General features: G+C 44.0%; 1 protein-coding gene and 1 long non-coding RNA gene across 11 annotated transcripts in view; both read left to right on the top strand.

Moving 5' to 3' along the window:
- LOC118378263 (dual oxidase 2-like) overlaps positions 1 to 21,753 on the top strand; it is a 54,791-nt gene that overhangs the window by 815 nt on the left and 32,223 nt on the right. For both annotated transcript variants that reach the window (XM_052466698.1, XM_052466697.1), the window contains exons 4-20: positions 98 to 262; positions 499 to 686; positions 2,524 to 2,725; positions 3,780 to 3,946; positions 5,062 to 5,125; positions 5,823 to 5,919; positions 8,145 to 8,235; positions 8,445 to 8,547; positions 11,857 to 12,029; positions 13,636 to 13,811; positions 14,106 to 14,224; positions 14,465 to 14,605; positions 14,729 to 14,842; positions 17,988 to 18,190; positions 18,549 to 18,734; positions 19,978 to 20,203; positions 20,934 to 21,027. In XM_052466698.1, the coding sequence (XP_052322658.1) occupies positions 98 to 262; positions 499 to 686; positions 2,524 to 2,725; positions 3,780 to 3,946; positions 5,062 to 5,125; positions 5,823 to 5,919; positions 8,145 to 8,235; positions 8,445 to 8,547; positions 11,857 to 12,029; positions 13,636 to 13,811; positions 14,106 to 14,224; positions 14,465 to 14,605; positions 14,729 to 14,842; positions 17,988 to 18,190; positions 18,549 to 18,734; positions 19,978 to 20,203; positions 20,934 to 21,027 (2,509 nt within the window). The remainder of the gene's footprint in view (positions 1 to 97; positions 263 to 498; positions 687 to 2,523; positions 2,726 to 3,779; positions 3,947 to 5,061; positions 5,126 to 5,822; positions 5,920 to 8,144; positions 8,236 to 8,444; positions 8,548 to 11,856; positions 12,030 to 13,635; positions 13,812 to 14,105; positions 14,225 to 14,464; positions 14,606 to 14,728; positions 14,843 to 17,987; positions 18,191 to 18,548; positions 18,735 to 19,977; positions 20,204 to 20,933; positions 21,028 to 21,753) is intronic.
- Positions 14,872 to 16,717, top strand: LOC127908409 (uncharacterized). Of its 9 annotated transcripts, none has more exons than XR_008067114.1 (4): positions 14,872 to 15,070; positions 15,945 to 16,044; positions 16,455 to 16,468; positions 16,626 to 16,717. It is a non-coding gene; the product is annotated as an uncharacterized LOC127908409 (long non-coding RNA). The 9 variants fall into 9 exon arrangements; XR_008067115.1 differs by lacking the exon at positions 16,455 to 16,468 and adding an exon at positions 16,350 to 16,363; XR_008067112.1 differs by lacking the exon at positions 16,455 to 16,468 and adding an exon at positions 16,093 to 16,106.

Here is a 21,753-nt window from a genome sequence, read left to right as displayed (position 1 = left end):
TACAATATTACATATTGTAAATATTAATATTTAAAGATATACGACGTGTTTATAGAATTGTTGCTTTATGACGAGGAACTTCTCTGTGCGCGTGCAGGTTCCCCCTTGGTCCGCCTCCTGCCCGCGCGCTACTCTGACGGGGTCCTCCAGCCGCTCCAGGAGCCACAGCTCCCCAACCCGCGCAGGGTCAGCGATGTCACGGCCAGGGGCCCCTCGGGCCTACCCTCTGCACATAACCAGACTGTACTCTCTGTATTCTTCGGTAAATTGACACTGGGAACATCAATCTGAATGTTTATAATTCATTCCCGACTCATTCAGGAGATATTGTTTCGGGTCTATGTTGTGAAATGAAATGCTTGGACGTTGTTCATAGTCACAAAATGAGTGACCAGTAAACACCTGGCAACGTAGTCAAAAAGGATTGGAAAGGTTTTAGCATAGATTGACAGTAGCAGCGACCTGCCAAATGACACTATTTCTCCTCTGTCTGTCCAGGGTACCACGTTGTATTTGAGATCCAGGACTCCCGTCCTCCCGGCTGTCCTCCGGAATTTATGCACATCCCTGTCCCAGAGGGAGACCCAGTCTTTGACCCCAACCGTACCGGCCGGGTCCTACTGCCATTCCAGAGGGGGCCCTGGGAAAAACACTCCAGCCAGAGCCCTAATAACCCCCGCACGCAGGTAATAACCCCCGGACTCAGGTAATAACTCTCACACACAGGTAATAACGCCCGCACTCAGGTAATAACCATTACACTCAGGTAATAACCCCCGCACTCAGGTAATAACCATTGCACTCAGGTAATAACTCTCACACACAGGTAATAACCCTCACACACAGGTAATAACACCCGCACTCAGGTAATAACCATTACACACAGGTAATAACCATTGCACTCAGGTAATAACCCCCGCACACAGGTAATAACCCTCACACACAGGTAATAACCCTCACACACAGGTAATAACTCTCACACACAGGTAATAACCCTCACACACGGGTAATAACCCTCACACACAGGTAATAACCCTCACACACAGGCAATAACCCTCACACACAGGTAATAACCCCCGCACACAGGTAATAACCCTCACACACAGGTAATAACCCTTGCACACAGATACTTTAACAGATGCTTAGTGAGTGCATACAGTCTTAGTATGTGTCTGTCATCCCTGAGGGAGTTGAACCCACAACCTTGGTGTTGCTAGTGCCACGCCCTTTTTCAAGTGAGCCAGACCGGAGCATAATGAGCGTCAGGTGAGACCAGCCGGTCAGTCTGTTGGACATGGTGGTTTATAAGACCGCCCGTCAGACAAACCCATAGCCCAGAAGCCTGCAGTTCACTGTCCCAAGTGTTTTACCCCAAATAAAACACTCTTATTATGTTCTATCTGTAGATGTGTTATGTCATGTTATGTCATGTTATGTTATGTTATGTCATGTTCTATCAGGTCATGTTATGTTATGTCATGTTATGTCATGTCATGTCCTGCTACGTTGTGTCATGTTATGTTATGTCATGTTATGTCATGTCATGTCCTGCTATGTTGTGTCATGTTATGTTATGTCATGTTATGTCATGTCATGTTATGTCATGTTATGTTGTGTCATGTCATGTTATATCAGGTCATGTTATGTCATGTCATGTTATGTCATGTCCTGCTATGTTGTGTCATGTCATGTTATATCAGGTCATGTTATGTCATGTCATGTTATGTCATGTCCTGCTATGTTGTGTCATGTTATGTCATGTCATGTTATGTCATGTTATGTCATGTCATGTTATGTCATGTTATGTCATGTCCTGATATGTTATGTCATGTTATGTCATGTTATGTCATGTTATGTTATGTTATGTCATGTCCTGCTACGTTGTGTCATGTCATGTTATATCAGGTCATGTTATGTCATGTCATGTTATGTCATGTCCTGCTATGTTGTGTCATGTCATGTTATATCAGGTTATGTCATGTCATGTTATGTTATGTCATGTTATGTCATGTCCTGATATGTTATGTCATGTTATGTCATGTTATGTCATGTTCTATCAGGTCATGTTATGTTATGTCATGTTATGTCATGTCATGTCCTGCTACGTTGTGTCATGTCATGTTATATCAGGTCATGTTATGTCATGTCATGTTATGTCATGTCCTGCTATGTTGTGTCATGTCATGTTATATCAGGTTATGTCATGTCATGTTATGTTATGTCATGTTATGTCATGTCCTGATATGTTATGTCATGTTATGTCATGTTATGTCATGTCATGTCCTGCTATGTTGTGTCATGTCATGTTATATCAGGTCATGTTATGTCATGTTATGTTATGTCATGTCCTGCTATGTTGTGTCATGTCATGTTATATCAGGTTATGTCATGTCATGTTATGTTATGTTACATTTTACTGCACCTATCTGGGGTATGTGACAATAAAACATTATTTTCTGTCTTTAAAAAAAAAGGTGATGTTACGTTATGTCATGTCACGTTATGTCATGCTATGTACTGTAGGTGAACCTGGTGACAGCGTGGCTGGACGGCAGCTCTATCTACGGCCCGTCTAGTTCGTGGTCTGACGCCCTGAGGAGTTTCTCTGGAGGTCTCCTAGCCTCCGGGGAGCAGTGGGACATGCCCAAGAGGAGGGGGGGCAGTAACCTCATGTGGAGCGCTGCTGATCCCTCCACTGGTCAACATGGACCTGAGGGACTCTATGGTGAGAGATGCTGCTTGTTGTTGTTTTTGTCGTTGTCTTCTTCTTTTTCTTCATCTTCTTTTTCTTCATCTTCATCTTCTTTTTCTTCTTCATCTTCTTCTTCATCTTCATCTTTTTCTTTTTCTTCATCATCTTCTTCTTCTTCCAGTTTTGAGATCTACAATAGCTGCCCTGGTGACTCCTGCATCACTGTCCGTCTCACATAAGACCACACCTTTGACAAAAATCAGCTATACAAAACATTGGAATTTAAAAAGCTGTGCACTATTCTCTGAGGATTTAGTGGTGAATGACAACGGACTTACAAAATAAAGCTTGATAATGCCAGCCTGACCTGGCTAGAAACCTCACTAATGCCCGAAGAATGAAAACAAGAAGCACCACAAATATCTTTCGTAATGGATATAAAGATTTCAGCACGAGGATATAGACATTAGCACCTTTAGAGAATATTTTAAATTGTAATCTTTTTATTTAACCAGGCAAGTCAGTTAAGAACAAATTCTTATTTTTAATGACGGCCTACCGGGGAACAGTGGGTTAACTGCCTTGTTCAGAACTGTAAAGAAATACTGAAAATACTTTCGTTTCAGGACAGTTATCACTGCTTATTAACACAAATACCAGGATGAGGGATACTTTATTTCCCTTCAGTCAATATTTTATTTTATTTATTTTATTTCACCTTTATTTAACCAGGTAGGCCAGTTGAGAACAAGTTCTCATTTACCACTGCGACATGGCCAAGATAAAGTAAAGCAGTTTGACACAGACAACACAGAGTTACACATGGAATAAAACAAACATACAGTCAATAACACAATAGAAAAAAGTCTATATACAGGGTGTGTAAATGAGGTAAGATAAGGGAGGTGAGGCAATAAATAGGCCATGATGGCGAAATAATTACAATTTAGCAATTAAACACTGGAGTGATAGACGTGCAGAAGATGAATGTGCAAGTAGACATACTGGGGATTAACCCAACCCCAACAAGTCAATATACTCTATTATTATTCATATGTGTGTCATATTTGTTCTTCCCATCCTCCAGAGTTGGGTAACGGCTGGGGCAACGAGAATGTGTTCATCATGGCCGAGGGGATCGTGTGGTTTCGCTACCACAATTACATGGCCTCCCGGCTGCGTGAGAAACACCCGTCGTGGTCTGACGAAGACCTGTTTCAAAGCGCCAGAAAAAACGTGGTCGCCACGTTCCAGGTACCAGCAAAAGTCTGCTGTAAATCCGACCAACACGCTGTGGTCATTTCATACTGTAATACGACAGGTCACATGACCAGAAAAGAGAGTCGTTAGTCACATCAATGCCCCAGGTGGTTGTGGTTTCTTTGGATGAAAATGGTATTAGTTGAGAGTTTAGGTGTCTGCGTCACCTCTCACACACCTCTCCCCCCTGGGGCAACTACCAAGGTGTCTGCGTCACCTCTCACACACCTCTCCCCCCTGGGGCAACTACCAAGGTGTCTGCGTCACCTCTCACACACCTCTCCCCCCTGGGGCAACTACCAAGGTGTCTGCGTCACCTCTCCCCCTGGGGCAACTACCAAGGTGTCTGCGTCACCTCTCCCCCTGGGGCAACTACCAAGGTGTCTGCGTCACCTCTCACACACCTCTCCCCTGGGGCAACTACCAAGGTGTCTGCGTCACCTCTCACACACCTCTCCCCCCTGGGGCAACTACCAAGGTGTCTGCGTCACCTCTCACACACCTCTCCCCCCTGGGGCAACTACCAAGGTGTCTGCGTCACCTCTCACACACCTCTCCCCCCTGGGGCAACTACCAAGGTGTCTGCGTCACCTCTCACACACCTCTCCCCCCTGGGGCAACTACCAAGGTGTCTGCGTCACCTCTCACACACCTCTCCCCCCTGGGGCAACTACCAAGGTTATTTCCCTCTGTTATAACAAGCATTGAAAGTCTATGGTACACTGGCTATACATTCACAGACAACTAACTCAGGACTTAAATAGACTCTGAAAGTCTATGGTACACTGGCTATACATTCACAGACAACTAACTCAGGACTTAAATAGACTATGAAAGTCTATGGTACACTGGCTATACATTCACAGACAACTAACTCAGGACTTAAATAGACTCTGAAAGTCTATGGTACACTGGCTATACATTCACAGACAACTAACTCAGGACTTAAATAGACTATGAAAGTGTACGGTACACTGGCTGTACATTCACAGACAACTAACTCAGGACTTAAATAGACTCTGAAAGTCTATGGTACACTGGCTATACATTCACAGACAACTAACTCAGGACTTAAATAGACTCTGATTTTTGTTTTTGTCATTTTACAGAATATTGCATTCTATGAATGGCTGCCTGGATTCCTGGGGGAAAAGACAATGTCTCCATACCTAGGTAAGTAAGAAAGAGGGAGGGAGAGGGGGGGACAGAGAGAGAGAGAGGGGGAGGAGGGGACAGAGAAAGGGAGAGAGAGGGTGTGTGGGAACAGAGAGAGGGAGATAGAGTTTGTGGGACAGAGAGAGGGAAAGAGAGAGTGTGTGGGACAGAGAGAGAGAGAGAGAGAGAGAGATGCGGGAACAGAGATAGAGAGAGAAAGAGAGAGAGAGAGGGAGGGACTGCGTGGATGAGAGAGGAGGGAAGAGGAACGACTGAAGCAAGGTCATGCGCTGGTAATCAGTGGTTAGGTGAGTTGTTCTCTGCGTCATCAGAGAAACACACATAGCCAGGTTCTCCACACACACACACACACACACACACACACACACACACACACACACACACACACACACACACACACACACACACACACACACACACACACACACACACACACACACACACACACACACACACACACACACACACACGGCCAGGTGCTCCACAGTCAGCCAGAATACTAAGGTCAGAGGTCACATTATGTTCCTTTGTTTTCTGTTAATAAATCATATGGACATTAGAGGTGTTCCTTTCACAACGTTAGACGATCCTTCCTTTACCTGTGGGCATACCTTACCTGGGACAAAAATGTTCTATACGTCCTCTCTACAGTATTATTATATGCTGGTGTCATTGTCTGCCTTGTCTCCCGCAGGCTACCAGAAGTTTGTGGATCCAGGGATCTCACCTGAGTTTCAGGCAGCTGCCATACGTTTTGCCTCTACGATGGCGCCCCCTGGTGTCTTCATGAGGTACTGTGGCCTAGCTTCCCGCAGGCTGGAGAATAGATTACGCTCCTCCGATAGATTCAGAATCAACACACGAGCCTGGTAAAAACCAGCCTGACAGCTGCGTTCACCTTTCAGTTTAACTTCAGATATCAGGGGAACAGAAAGGGGAACTTTCAGGTGATCATTCTGGTTACACCATCCTATAAAACCACTCTGGGACGGCAGGTAGCCGGTTAGATTGTTGGACCTGTAATGGAAAAGGGTTGCTAGATTGAATCTGAAAATCTGAAAATCTGTGGTTCTGCTCCCCCGAAACAAGGCAGTTAACCCCACTGTTCCCCGGTAGGCCGTCATTGTAAATAAGAATTTGTTCTTAACTGACTTGCCTAGTTAAATAAAGGTAAAATAAAACACTTCAGATTTCTTCAGGCTACTCCAATAGGGCTCCCGAGTGGTGCAGCGCTCTAAGGCACTCCATCTCAGTGCTAGAGGTGTCACTACAGACCCTGGTTCGATTCCAGGCTGTATCTTATCCTGCCATGATTGGGAGTCCCATAGGGCGGTGCACAATTGGCCCAGTCTCTCCCTGGGTAGGCCATCGTTGTAAATAAGAATTTGTTTCTTAACTGACTTGCCTCGTTAGTTAAAAAGGTTAAAACTCTATATTTCAAGCAGAGTTAATATCTCCAGGCTACAAATGTTCTCTTGGGTTTGTGGTGTTGTTTTGTTCTAAGAAACAACAGGCCCCACTTTAATGCTGCGTTTGTATCAACATTCATATATTAACAACTGCTTGCATGTCATTTGTATCAACATTCATATATTAACAGCTGCTTGCATGTCATTTGTATCAACATTCATATATTAACAGCTGCTTGCATGTCGTTTGTATCAACATTCATATATTAACAACTGCTTGCATGTCATTTGTATCAACATTCATATATTAACAGCTGCTTGCATGTCGTTTGTATCAACATTCATATATTAACAACTGCTTGCATGTCGTTTGTATCAACATTCATATATTAACAGCTGCTTGCATGTCATTTGTATCAACATTCATATATTAACAACTGCTTGCATGTCATTTGTATCAACATTCATATATTAACAGCTGCTTGCATGTCATTTGTATCAACATTCATATATTAACAACTGCTTGCATGTCATTTGTATCAACATTCATATATTAACAGCTGCTTGCATGTCATTTGTATCAACATTCATATATTAACAGCTGCTTGCATGTCATTTGTATCAACATTCATATATTAACAGCTGCTTGCATGTCATTTGTATCAACATTCATATATTAACAGCTGCTTGCATGTCATTTGTATCAACATTCATATATTAACAGCTGCTTGCATGTCATTTGTATCATTTGTATCATTCATATATTAACAGCTGCTTGCATGTCATTTGTATCAACATTCATATATTAACAGCTGCTTGCATGTCATTTGTATCAACATTCATATATTAACAGCTGCTTGCATGTCATTTGTGTCAACATTCATATATTAACAGCTGCTTGCATGTCATTTGTATCAACATTCATATATTAACAGCTGCTTGCATGTCATTTGTATCAACATTCATATATTAACAGCTGCTTGCATGTCATTTGTGTCAACATTCATATATTAACAGCTGCTTGCATGTCATTTGTATCATTCATATATTAACAGCTGCTTGCATGTCATTTGTATCAACATTCATATATTAACAGCTGCTTGCATGTCATTTGTATCAACATTCATATATTAACAGCTGCTTGCATGTCATTTGTATCAACATTCATATATTAACAGCTGCTTGCATGTCATTTGTATCAACATTCATATATTAACAGCTGCTTGCATGTCATTTGTGTCAACATTCATATATTAACAGCTGCTTGCATGTCATTTGTATCAACATTCATATATTAACAGCTGCTTGCATGTCATTTGTATCAACATTCATATATTAACAGCTGCTTGCATGTCATTTGTGTCAACATTCATATATTAACAGCTGCTTGCATGTCATTTGTATCAACATTCATATATTAACAGCTGCTTGCATGTCATTTGTATCAACATTCATATATTAACAGCTGCTTGCATGTCATTTGTATCAACATTCATATATTAACAGCTGCTTGCATGTCATTTGTGTCAACATTCATATATTAACAGCTGCTTGCATGTCATTTGTGTCATCGTGACTAATTTCCTACTTCCTGCTCTTGGCCACAGGAACAGAACTTGCCACTTTCAGAAGGTTGTCAACGCCGATGGGAGCACGTCGCCAGCCATTCGCCTGTGTAACAGCTTCTGGAACCGGCAGGTAAACCTATAGATCCTCCAAATATGTAAGAAAAAAACATCAAATTGTTTAAAAAAAAAACGTTTTGTTATTTATTGTAGCCTGGTCCCAGATAGTTGTCTGTCCGACTCATACGGCCATTTTAAATTTGATGCGCCACTGATCTGGGACCAGGCGGTATCTGCTACCTACTTTATGTGTACCGGTGTTGAGACAGTTGTCTGTTGTAGAACCCCAACCTGAAGTCCGGACAGGATATCGACCGTCTGATTATGGGCATGACCTCGCAGATCGCAGAGAGAGAGGACAACGTCATCGTGGAAGACTTAAGAGGTTTACGATTACTTTCAGTTTTAAATTGTCTTTTTAAGGCCTTGTACGTGGCTTTACATGGTCAGTAGTGGAGTGTCTCTGTCTTCATGCTTCAGTAATGTATGAAGAGAACATGTGAAGTTTCAGTTGTCATAGCTACAGCTGTTATAGTTGAGTGAATCAAATCAAATTGTTATTTGTTACATGCGCCCGAATACAACACCTTACAGTGAAATGCTGAATACAACAGGTGTAGTAGACCTCACAGTGAAATGCTGAATACAACAGGTGTAGTAGACCTTAGAGTGAAATGCTGAATACAACAGGTGTAGTAGACCTCACAGTGAAATGCTGAATACAACAGGTGTAGTAGACCTCACAGTGAAATGCTGAATACAACAGGTGTAGTAGACCTTAGAGTGAAATGCTGAATACAACAGGTGTAGTAGACCTCACAGTGAAATGCTGAATACAACAGGTGTAGTAGACCTCACAGTGAAATGCTGAATACAACAGGTGTAGTAGACCTCACAGTGAAATGCTGAATACAACAGGTGTAGTAGACCTTACAGTGAAATGCTGAATACAACAGGTGTAGTAGACCTTACAGTGAAATGCTGAATACAACAGGTGTAGTAGACCTTACAGTGAAATGCTGAATACAACAGGTGTAGTAGACCTTACAGTGAAATGCTGAATACAACAGGTGTAGTAGACCTTACAGTGAAATGCTGAATACAACAGGTGTAGTAGACCTTACAGTGAAATGCTGAATACAACAGGTGTAGTAGACCTTACAGTGAAATGCTGAATACAACAGGTGTAGTAGACCTTACAGTGAAATGCTGAATACAACAGGTGTAGTAGACCTTACAGTGAAATGCTGAATATAACAGGTGTAGTAGACCTTACAGTGAAGTGCTGAATACAACAGGTGTAGTAGACCTTACAGTGAAATGCTGAATACAACAGGTGTAGTAGACCTTACAGTGAAATGCTGAATACAACAGGTGTAGTAGACCTTACAGTGAAATGCTGAATACAACAGGTGTAGTAGACCTTACAGTGAAATGCTGAATACAACAGATGTAGTAGACCTTACAGTGAAATGCTGAATACAACAGGTGTAGTAGACCTCACAGTGAAATGCTGAATACAACAGGTGTAGTAGACCTTACAGTGAAATGCTGAATACAACAGGTGTAGTAGACCTCACAGTGAAATGCTGAATACAACAGGTGTAGTAGACCTGACAGTGAAATGCTGAATACAACAGGTGTAGTAGACCTTACAGTGAAATGCTGAATACAACAGGTGTAGTAGACCTCACAGTGAAATGCTGAATACAACAGGTGTAGTAGACCTGACAGTGAAATGCTGAATACAACAGGTGTAGTAGACCTTACAGTGAAATGCTGCTGAATACAACAGGTGTAGTAGACCTCACAGTGAAATGCTGAATACAACAGGTGTAGTAGACCTTACAGTGAAATGCTGAATACAACAGGTGTAGTAGACCTTACAGTGAAATGCTGAATACAACAGGTGTAGTAGACCTTACAGTGAAATGCTGAATACAACAGGTGTAGTAGACCTTACAGTGAAATGCTGAATACAACAGGTGTAGTAGACCTTACAGTGAAATGCTGAATACAACAGGTGTAGTAGACCTTACAGTGAAATGCTGAATACAACAGGTGTAGTAGACCTTACAGTGAAATGCTGAATACAACAGGTGTAGTAGACCTTACAGTGAAATGCTGAATACAACAGGTGTAGTAGACCTTACAGTGAAATGCTGAATACAACAGGTGTAGTAGACCTTACAGTGAAATGCTGAATACAACAGGTGTAGTAGACCTTACAGTGAAATGCTGAATACAACAGGTGTAGTAGACCTTACAGTGAAATGCTGAATACAACAGATGTAGTAGACCTTACAGTGAAATGCTGAATACAACAGGTGTAGTAGACCTTACAGTGAAATGCTGAATACAACAGGTGTAATAGACCTTACAGTGAAATGCTGAATACAACAGGTGTAGTAGACCTTACAGTGAAATGCTGAATACAACAGGTGTAGTAGACCTTACAGTGAAATGCTGAATACAACAGGTGTAGTAGACCTTACAGTGAAATGCTGAATACAACAGGTGTAGTAGACCTTACAGTGAAATGCTGAATACAACAGGTGTAGTAGACCTTACAGTGAAATGCTGAATACAACAGGTGTAGTAGACCTCACAGTGAAATGCTGAATACAACAGGTGTAGTAGACCTTACAGTGAAATGCTGAATACAACAGGTGTAGTAGACCTCACAGTGAAATGCTGAATACAACAGGTGTAGTAGACCTGACAGTGAAATGCTGAATACAACAGGTGTAGTAGACCTTACAGTGAAATGCTGAATACAACAGGTGTAGTAGACCTCACAGTGAAATGCTGAATACAACAGGTGTAGTAGACCTGACAGTGAAATGCTGAATACAACAGGTGTAGTAGACCTCACAGTGAAATGCTGAATACAACAGGTGTAGTAGACCTGACAGTGAAATGCTGAATACAACAGGTGTAGTAGACCTCACAGTGAAATGCTGAATACAACAGGTGTAGTAGACCTTACAGTGAAATGCTGAATACAACAGGTGTAGTAGACCTTACAGTGAAATGCTGCTGAATACAACAGGTGTAGTAGACCTCACAGTGAAATGCTGAATACAACAGGTGTAGTAGACCTTACAGTGAAATGCTGAATACAACAGGTGTAGTAGACCTTACAGTGAAATGCTGAATACAACAGGTGTAGTAGACCTTATAGTGAAATGCTGAATACAACAGGTGTAGTAGACCTTACAGTGAAATGCTGAATACAACAGGTGTAGTAGACCTTACAGTGAAATGCTGAATACAACAGGTGTAGTAGACCTTACAGTGAAATGCTGAATACAACAGGTGTAGTAGACCTTACAGTGAAATGCTGAATACAACAGGTGTAGTAGACCTCACAGTGAAATGCTGAATACAACAGGTGTAGTAGACCTCACAGTGAAATGCTGAATACAACAGGTGTAGTAGACCTCACAGTGAAATGCTGAATACAACAGGTGTAGTAGACCTTACAGTGAAATGCTGAATACAACAGGTGTAGTAGACCTTACAGTGAAATGCTGAATACAACAGGTGTAGTAGACCATACAGTGAAATGCTTACTTACGAAGCCCCTTAACCAACAATGCCATTTTAAGAATTTATTTTAATTTTTTATATAAAATAACATAAATAAAAGTAATAAATATTGATGTATATTGGTGGGCCTTCTCCCCACTAGATTATATGTACGGGCCTCTGCGTTTCTCGCGGTCGGACTTGGTGGCTCTGACGGTGCAGAGAGGCCGAGACTTTGGCCTGCCCAGCTACAACCAGGTCAGAGAGGGGCTGGGCCTGGTCCCTGTAGAGAGGTGGGGAGACGTAAACCCTCAGCTCAACACCACCAACCCACAGGTACTATCAGAACTTATTACGCAATGCTCATGAATGTTTTCTGTCTGGGCTATTAACATGTTTACGTAAGTCTATACAGTACGTGCTGTTAATTAAACTACTGGTCTGAGATCAGTCAGAGCCCCAGGGAGGGGATTAAACTACTGGTCTGAGATCAGTCACAGTCACAGGGAGGGGATTAAACTACTGGTCTGAGATCAGTCAGAGCCACAGGGAGGGGATTAAACTACTGGTCTGAGATCAGTCAGAGCCACAGGGAGGGGATTAAACTACTGGTCTGAGATCAGTCAGAGCCACAGGGAGGGGATTAAACTACTGGTCTGAGATCAGTCAGAGCCACAGGGAGGGGATTAAACTACTGGTCTGAGATCAGTCAGAGTCACAGGGAGGGGATTAAACTACTGGTCTGAGATCAGTCAGAGCCACAGGGAGGGGATTAAACTACTGGTCTGAGATCAGTCAGAGCCACAGGGAGGGGATTAAACTACTGGTCTGAGATCAGTCAGAGCCACAGGGAGGGGATTAAACTACTGGTCTGAGATCAGTCAGAGCCACAGGGAGGGGATTAAACTACTGGTCTGAGATCAGTCAGAGCCACAGGGAGGGGATTAAACTACTGGTCTGAGATCAGTCAGAGCCACAGGGAGGGGATTAAACTACTGGTCTGAGATCAGTCAGAGCCACAGGGAGGGGATTAAACTACTGGTCTGAGATCAGTCAGAGCCACAGGGAGGGGATTAAACTACTGGTCTGAGATCATCAGTCAGAGCCACAGGGAGGGGGGATTAAACTACTGGTCTGAGATCAGTCAGAGCCACAGGGAGGGGATTAAACTACTGGTCTGAGATCAGTCAGAGCCACAGGGAGGGGATTAAACTACTGGTCTGAGATCAGTCAGAGCCACAGGGAGGGGATTAAACTACTGGTCTGAGATCAGTCAGAGCCACAGGGAGGGGATTAAACTACTGGTCTGAGATCAGTCAGAGCCACAGGGAGGGGATTAAACTACTGGTCTGAGATCAGTCAGAGCCACAGGGAGGGGATTAAACTACTGGTCTGAGATCAGTCAGAGCCACAGGGAGGGGATTAAACTACTGGTCTGAGATCAGCCACAGCCACAGGGAGGGGATTAAACTACTGGTCTGAGATCAGTCAGAGCCACAGGGAGGGGATTAAACTACTGGTCTGAGATCAGTCAGAGCCACAGGGAGGGGATTAAACTACTGGTCTGAGATCAGTCAGAGCCACAGGGAGGGGATTAAACTACTGGTCTGAGATCAGTCAGAGCCACAGGGAGGGGATTAAACTACTGGTCTGAGATCAGTCAGAGTCACAGGGAGGGGATTAAACTACTGGTCTGAGATCAGTCAGAGTCACAGGGAGGGGATTAAACTACTGGTCTGAGATCAGTCAGAGCCACAGGGAGGGGATTAAAGTAACACATGGACAGAATCAGGATGAACTTCTCCTATTGCTGTGATGCAGTGAATAACCTACTGTCTGTACCTTACTGGATGTACCTTACTGGATGTACCTTACTGTCTGTACCTTACTGTCTGTACCTTACTGGATGTACCTTACTGGATGTACCTTACTGGATGTATAGCTATTCAGGGACCTTGCAGACCTGTACCATGGGGACATTTCTAAACTGGAGCTGTTTCCTGGAGGTCTCCTAGAGTCTGTGGACGGTCCTGGTCAGGTCTTCTCCTCTATCATACTGGACCAGTTTAACCGCATCAGGAATGGAGACCGCTTCTGGTTCGAGAACACACAGAACGGGTAGGAACAACGTCAAATATAAACCTCATATGGTAATCGTATGAAACTGTTTACCGTTAGTTGAACCTCGATTTCCCGGCTTACTCGCGTTTCGCTTCAGAAGCTTGGATGGATACCTGTGAGAACGTAAGCACACGAATGAAATAAACAATAGCCTGGTGTTGAACTCGACCTTTGAACTGAGGAAACACAAGACTAATGTCTGTTATGATCAGCTTTGATTCACTGTTTTGGGTGACGTTGTCTCATAACAGTTCCAGTCGATCTGACAACTCGTTCTGGTTGTTCCTCAAGTCTGTTCACAGCCGAAGAGCTGCAGGCCATTCGCAACACAACCTTTCGTGACGTCATCACAGCGGTCACCGGCGCGGAGCCTGAGGACTTACAGAGAAGAGTCTTCTTCTGGAAGGATGGTAAAGATCAAGGTCCACTTTAAGTGTATCATTTTTGTGGTATTGCCAATACAAATAAGCAACGAAACCATAGTGTTCCCTGTAGCTCCAAAATGTTGACTGTAGTTGCTGCTGGTACAGTAACAAATCGCCCTGTGTCTGTCTTTCTGTCTGTCTGTCTGTCTGTCTGTCTGTCTGTCTGTCTGTCTGTCTGTCTGTCTGTCTGTCTGTCTGTCTGTCTGTCTGTCTGTCCCGTCCCAGGTGACCCTTGTCCCCAGCCCTCTCAGGTCACGACCTCTGAGCTCCAACCCTGCACCAACGCCACCAAGCTCAACTACTTTGACGCGGGGAGTAAAGCTGGCTTCGGCATCCTAGTCATCTGCCTGTTCCTCTTTCCCGTTGGTCGGTATCCGATGTTAACCAATCAGAATCCACATTTTACATGAGGTTATTAGTCTTATCCAATCATTTCTACCATAGCCGTGGTGAACTTCCCTGGGTGATTCTCTGTTGTTCCCCTGCCAGTGAGCTTCCTCATGGCTCTTGTCGTGGCCCACTTCAGAAAGTCCAAGTTTAAGAAGTTCCAGAAGAGAGGAGGAGCTGACGACACAACGAAGGAACCCCCTGCTGGAATCACAGGTGTGTATCAGGTGATCGTGTTTGTGCGGTACCGTGTGATGTGTCAGGTACTGTGTGATGTGTCAGGTACTGTGTGATGTGTCAGGTACTGTGTGATGTGTCAGGTACTGTGTGATGTGTCAGGTTAGGTACTGTGTGATGTGTCAGGTACTGTGTGATGTGTCAGGTACTGTGTGATGTGTCAGGTACTGTGTGATGTGTCAGGTTAGGTACTGTGTGATGTGTCAGGTCAGGTACTGTGTGATGTGTCAGGTACTGTGTGATGTGTCAGGTACTGTGTGATGTGTCAGGTTAGGTACTGTGTGATGTGTCAGGTTAGGTACTGTGTGATGTGTCAGGTACCGTGTGATGTGTCAGGTACTGTGTGATGTGTCAGGTACTGTGTGATGTGTCAGGTACCGTGTGATGTGTCAGGTACTGTGTGATGTGTCAGGTTAGGTACTGTGTGATGTGTCAGGTCAGGTACTGTGTGATGTGTCAGGTACTGTGTGATGTGTCAGGTACTGTGTGATGTGTCAGGTTAGGTACTGTGTGAGGTGTCAGGTTAGGTACTGTGTGATGTGTCAGGTACTGTGTGATGTGTCAGGTACTGTGTGATGTGTCAGGTACTGTGTGATGTGTCAGGTACCGTGTGATGTGTCAGGTACTGTGTGATGTGTCAGGTACTGTGTGATGTGTCAGGTACTGTGTGATGTGTCAGGTACTGTGTGATGTGTCAGGTTAGGTACTGTGTGATGTGTCAGGTCAGGTACTGTGTGATGTGTCAGGTACTGTGTGATGTGTCAGGTACTGTGTGATGTGTCAGGTTAGGTACTGTGTGATGTGTCAGGTCAGGTACTGTGTGATGTGTCAGGTACTGTGTGATGTGTCAGGTACTGTGTGATGTGTGGTTGTCAGGTTAGGTACTGTGTGATGTGTCAGGTTAGGTACTGTGTGATGTGTCAGGTTAGGTACTGTGTGATGTGTCAGGTACCGTGTGATGTGTCAGGTACTGTGTGATGTGTCAGGTACTGTGTGATGTGTCAGGTACCGTGTGATGTGTCAGGTACTGTGTGATGTGTCAGGTACCGTGTGATGTGTCAGGTACTGTGTGATGTGTCAGGTACTGTGTGATGTGTCAGGTACTGTGTGATGTGTCAGGTACTGTGTGATGTGTCAGGTACTGTGTGATGTGTCAGGTTAGGTACTGTGTGATGTGTCAGGTTAGGTACTGTGTGATGTGTCAGGTTAGGTACTGTGTGATGTGTCAGGTACTGTGTGATGTGTCAGGTACCGTGTGATGTGTCAGGTACCGTGTGATGTGTCAGGTACCGTGTGATGTGTCAGGTACTGTGTGATGTGTCAGGTACTGTGTGATGTGTCAGGTACTGTGTGATGTGTCAGGTACTGTGTGATGTGTCAGGTACTGTGTGATGTGTCAGGTACTGTGTGATGTGTCAGGTTAGGTACTGTGTGATGTGTCAGGTACTGTGTGATGTGTCAGGTTAGGTACTGTGTGATGTGTCAGGTACTGTGTGATGTGTCAGGTACTGTGTGATGTGTCAGGTACTGTGTGATGTGTCAGGTTAGGTACTGTGTGATGTGTCAGGTTAGGTACTGTGTGATGTGTCAGGTACTGTGTGATGTGTCAGGTACCGTGTGATGTGTCAGGTACCGTGTGATGTGTCAGGTACTGTGTGATGTGTCAGGTACCGTGTGATGTGTCAGGTACTGTGTGATGTGTCAGGTACTGTGTGATGTGTCAGGTACTGTGTGATGTGTCAGGTACTGTGTGATGTGTCAGGTTAGGTACCGTGTGATGTGTCAGGTACTGTGTGATGTGTCAGGTACTGTGTGATGTGTCAGGTACTGTGTGATGTGTCAGGTTAGGTACTGTGTGATGTGTCAGGTACTGTGTGGTGTGTCAGGTACTGTGTGGTGTGTCAGGTACTGTGTGATGTGTCAGGTCAGGTACTGTGTGATGTGTCAGGTACTGTGTGATGTGTCAGGTACTGTGTGATGTGTCAGGTACTGTGTGATGTGTCAGGTACTGTGTGATGTGTCAGGTTAGGTACTGTGTGATGTGTCAGGTTCGGTACTGTGTGATGTGTCAGGTACTGTGTGATGTGTCAGGTTAGGTACTGTGTGATGTGTCAGGTTAGGTACTGTGTGATGTGTCAGGTACCGTGTGATGTGTCAGGTACTGTGTGATGTGTCAGGTACTGTGTGACGTCTCTCCTCTCCATCTCTCCTCTCTGTCTCTCCTCTCTGTCTCTCCTCTCCATCTCTCCTCTCCGTCTCTCCTCTCTGTCTCTCCTCTCCGTCTCTCCTCTCTGTCTCTCCTCTCTATCTCTCCTCTCTGTCTCTCCTCTCTGTCTCTCCTCTCCGTCTCTCCTCTCCATCTCTCCTCTCCGTCTCTCCTCTCCGTCTCTCCTCTCCGTCTCTCCTCTCTGTCTCTCCTCTCCGTCTCTCCTCTCCGTCTCTCCTCTCTGTCTCTCCTCTCCATCTCTCCTCTCTGTCTCTCCTCTCCATCTCTCCTCTCTGTCTCTCCTCTCCATCTCTCCTCTCCGTCTCTCCTCTCCATCTCTCCTCTCTGTCTCTCCTCTCCGTCTCTCCTCTCTGTCTCTCCTCTCCATCTCTCCTCTCCGTCTCTCCTCTCCGTCTCTCCTCTCTGTCTCTCCTCTCTGTCTCTCCTCTCCGTCTCTCCTCTCCGTCTCTCCTCTCTGTCTCTCCTCTCCATCTCTCCTCTCTGTCTCTCCTCTCCACCTCTCCTCTCCGTCTCTCCTCTCCATCTCTCCTCTCCGTCTCTCCTCTCTGTCTCTCCTCTCCGTCTCTCCTCTCTGTCTCTCCTCTCCATCTCTCCTCTCCGTCTCTCCTCTCCGTCTCTCCTCTCTGTCTCTCCTCTCCATCTCTCCTCTCTGTCTCTCCTCTCCATCTCTCCTCTCTGTCTCTCCTCTCCATCTCTCCTCTCTGTCTCTCCTCTCCACCTCTCCTCTCTGTCTCTCCTCTCCGTCTCTCCTCTCCATCTCTCCTCTCCATCTCTCCTCTCTGTCTCTCCTCTCCACCTCTCCTCTCCATTTCTCCTCTCCTTCTCTGCTGTGGTTCGTCTCTCTTCTCCATCTCTCTTCTACATCTCTTCTCTGCATCTTTCCTCTTCTCTTTCCAGCCTGTGAGTGGCAGGGCCCTAAGAAGCCCTTACGTCCAGTCAATCTGTTGGTAGATGATAAGAGGAGACTGCAGGTGTTTGACCAGTCTGGACCCGCTCAACGGTCACTCAGCCTTGGTTCCCAGACCCACCTGGATGTCCTGCTCTCCAGTGACTATTACTGCAGGGCTCTGCTGATGAAAGTACCCAAAGAGTATGATCTGGTGAGTGATTAACAGGGGACAAATAAGAAAGAGCATGGGATAGAGAGAGAGAGAGGGAGGGAGGGAGAGATAGTGGGTGGAAAGAGAGAGAGAGATACGGGAGTGGAAAGAGAGAGAGAGAGAGAGAGAGAGAGAGAGAGAGAGAGAGAGAGGGGGATAGGGAGAGGGAGGGAGCGAGAGAGAGAGAGAGAGAGAGATAGGGGTGGAAAGAGAGAGAGAGAGAGAGAGAGAGAGAGAGAGATAGGGGGGTGGAAAGAGAGAGAGAGAGAGGGAGAGAGGGAGGGGGAGAGGGAGACAGAGAGAGACAGCGAGTGTGTATGTATGTGTTTAAACTCTGTTTGTTGTGGTCTGTCTCCAGGTGCTGTACTTTGAGGACGAGGGCCAGCGTGGAGAGTTTGTCCGGTATCTTCGCTCTGAGGTGACAGACGACGGACAGGAGCTGGCGGTGAGGGACATGACAGAGAAGGACCTACTGAGAGAGGCAGTGACCAGAGACCAGAGGACTCAGATAGTTGAGACCTTCATCAGGAGTGCCTTTGCCAAGGTACTGTAATATGGTGATTTAGGAGACGTTTTACTGTAATATGGTGATTTAGGAGACGTTTTACTGTAATATGGTGATTTAGGAGATGTTTTACTGTAATATGGTGATTTAAGAGATGATTTACTGTAATACGGTGATTTAGGAGACATTTTACTGTAATATGGTGATTTAGGAGACGCTTTACTGTAATATGGTGATTTAAGAGATGATTTACTGTAATATGGTGATTTAGGAGACATTTTACTGTAATATGGTGATTTAGGAGACGCTTTACTGTAATATGGTGATTTAAGAGATGATTTACTGTAATATGGTGATTTAGGAGACATTTTACTGTAATATGGTGATTTAGGAGACGCTTTACTGTAATATGGTGAATTAGGAGACATTTTACTGTCAACCACCCTGGTGCTCAGTACAGATAGACACAGACGCTTTACTGTAATATGGTGATTATGGTGATTTAGGAGACGCTTTACTGTAATATGGTGATTATGGTGATTTAGGAGACGTTTTACTGTAATATGGTGATTTAGGAGACGTTTTACTGTAATATGGTGATTTAGGAGACGCTTTACTGTAATATGGTGATTTAGGAGACGTTTTACTGTAATATGGACGTTTTACTGTAATATGGTGATTTAGGAGACGTTTTACTGTAATATGGTGATTTAGGAGACGTTTTACTGTAATATGGTGATTTAGGAGACGCTTTACCATAATATGGTGATTTAGGAGACGCTTTACTGTAATATGGTGATTTAGGAGACGTTTTACTGTAATATGGTGATTTAGGAGACGTTTTACTGTAATATGGTGATTTAGGAGACGTTTTACTGTAATATGGTGATTTAGGAGACGTTTTACCGTAATATGGTGATTTAGGAGACGTTTTACTGTAATATGGTGATTTAGGAGACGTTTTACCGTAATATGGTGATTTAGGAGACATTTTACTGTAATATGGTGATTTAGGAGACGTTTTACTGTAATATGGTGATTTAGGAGACGTTTTACTGTAATATGGTGATTTAGGAGACGCTCTTATCCAATGCCACTTACAGAACTGTCAATAACCCTGGTGCTCAGTACGGACAGACCTTCTGTACCCATAGCATTGTTAACGCCATTCTCTAACCCACTGAGCCATTCAATGTGACCACCATTAACAATCCCAATGACACCAGGCTAAGCAATACGTATTGACTTCAACCCAGAGTTAAAACAGATCCCCGTCCTATAGGTCCTGGAGATAGAGAGGGCTGGTGTCAGAGACCTGAGTGGCGCGTCCTGTAGGAAGACCCGGGAAGCCCTGCAGACTGAGCTGACAGGAACTGAGTTTGCCGACGCTCTGGGACTCAAACCGGACTCGCTCTTTGTCGACTCCATGTTCACGCTGGCCGACAAGGACGGAAACGGTTACCTCTCCTTCCGGGAGTTCCTCGATGTCATCGTCATTTTCATGAAAGGTATCGGGTGTGGAAGCATCGTCACAGCATTTGAATATGAATTAATACATGAATACACGAATATGTGAATACATTCATCTGTGAATACACGAATATGTGAATACATGAATACGCTAATACATGAATACGCTAATACATGAATATGTGAATACATGAATACGCTAATACATGAATATGTGAATACATGAATACGTGAATACATGAATATGTGAATACATGAATATATGAATACATGAATATGTGAATACATGAATATATGAATACATGAATATGTGAATACATGAATACGATAATACATGAATATGTGAATACATGAATATGTGAATACATGAATACGCTAATACATGAATATGTGAATACATGAATATGTGAATACATGAATATGTGAATACATGAATATGTGAATACATGAATATGTGAATACATGAATACGCTAATACATGAATATGTGAATACATGAATATGTGAATACATGAATATGTGAATACATGAATATGTGAATACATGAATATGTGAATACATGAATACGTGAATACATGAATACGTGAATACATGAATATGTGAATACATGAATATGTGAATACATGAATATGCGAATACATGAATATGTGAATACATGAATATGAATACATGAATATGTGAATACATGAATATGTGAATACATGAATATGTGAATACATGAATATGTGAATACATGAATATGTGAATACGTGTTTGTATTTTGTCGTAGGTTCACCAGAGGAAAAATCCAAACTGATGTTCTCAATGCACGACATTGACGGAGACGGTTTCTTATCAAAAGAGGAATTTTCCGGACTACTTCGGTAAGCGGACCTTTCTTCATCGTTTCAGCCTATTGGGTCATCCTTAAAAAATAAAGCCTGGCTTTTGAAGGTACATTACACACTCAGCATTGGTCCTCTGTAGATGTACAGTACGGCCACATCCCAGGCCGTTGGCTGCACACACAAACCCAACATGAAAAGTGCCGTGCGACGGCCTAGGAACAGTGGGTTAACTGGTCTAGGAACAGTGGGTTAACTGGTCTAGGTACAGTGGGTTAACTGGTCTAGGAACAGTGGGTTAACTGGTCTAGGAACAGTGGGTTAACTGGTCTAGGAACAGTGGGTTAACTGGTCTAGGAACAGTGGGTTAACTGGTCTAGGAACAGTGGGTTAACTGGTCTAGGAACAGTGGGTTAACTGGTCTAGGAACAGTGGGTTAATTGGTCTAGGAACAGTGGGTTAACTGGCCTAGGAACAGTGGGTTAACTGGCCTAGGAACAGTGGGTTAACTGGTCTAGGAACAGTGGGTTAACTGGTCTAGGAACAGTGGGTTAACTGGTCTAGGAACAGTGGGTTAACTGGTCTAGGAACAGTGGGTTAACTGGTCTAGGAACAGTGGGTTAACTGGTCTAGGAACAGTGGGTTAACTGGTCTAGGAACAGTGGGTTAATTGGTCTAGGAACAGTGGGTTAACTGGCCTAGGAACAGTGGGTTAACTGGCCTAGGAACAGTGGGTTAACTGGTCTAGGAACAGTGGGTTAACTG

This window comes from Oncorhynchus keta, chromosome 17 (assembly GCF_023373465.1).
Source record: "Oncorhynchus keta strain PuntledgeMale-10-30-2019 chromosome 17, Oket_V2, whole genome shotgun sequence".
In the NCBI taxonomy this organism is placed as follows: Eukaryota; Metazoa; Chordata; class Actinopteri; order Salmoniformes; family Salmonidae; genus Oncorhynchus; species Oncorhynchus keta.
This window is presented reverse-complemented; position numbering and strand designations above follow the sequence as displayed.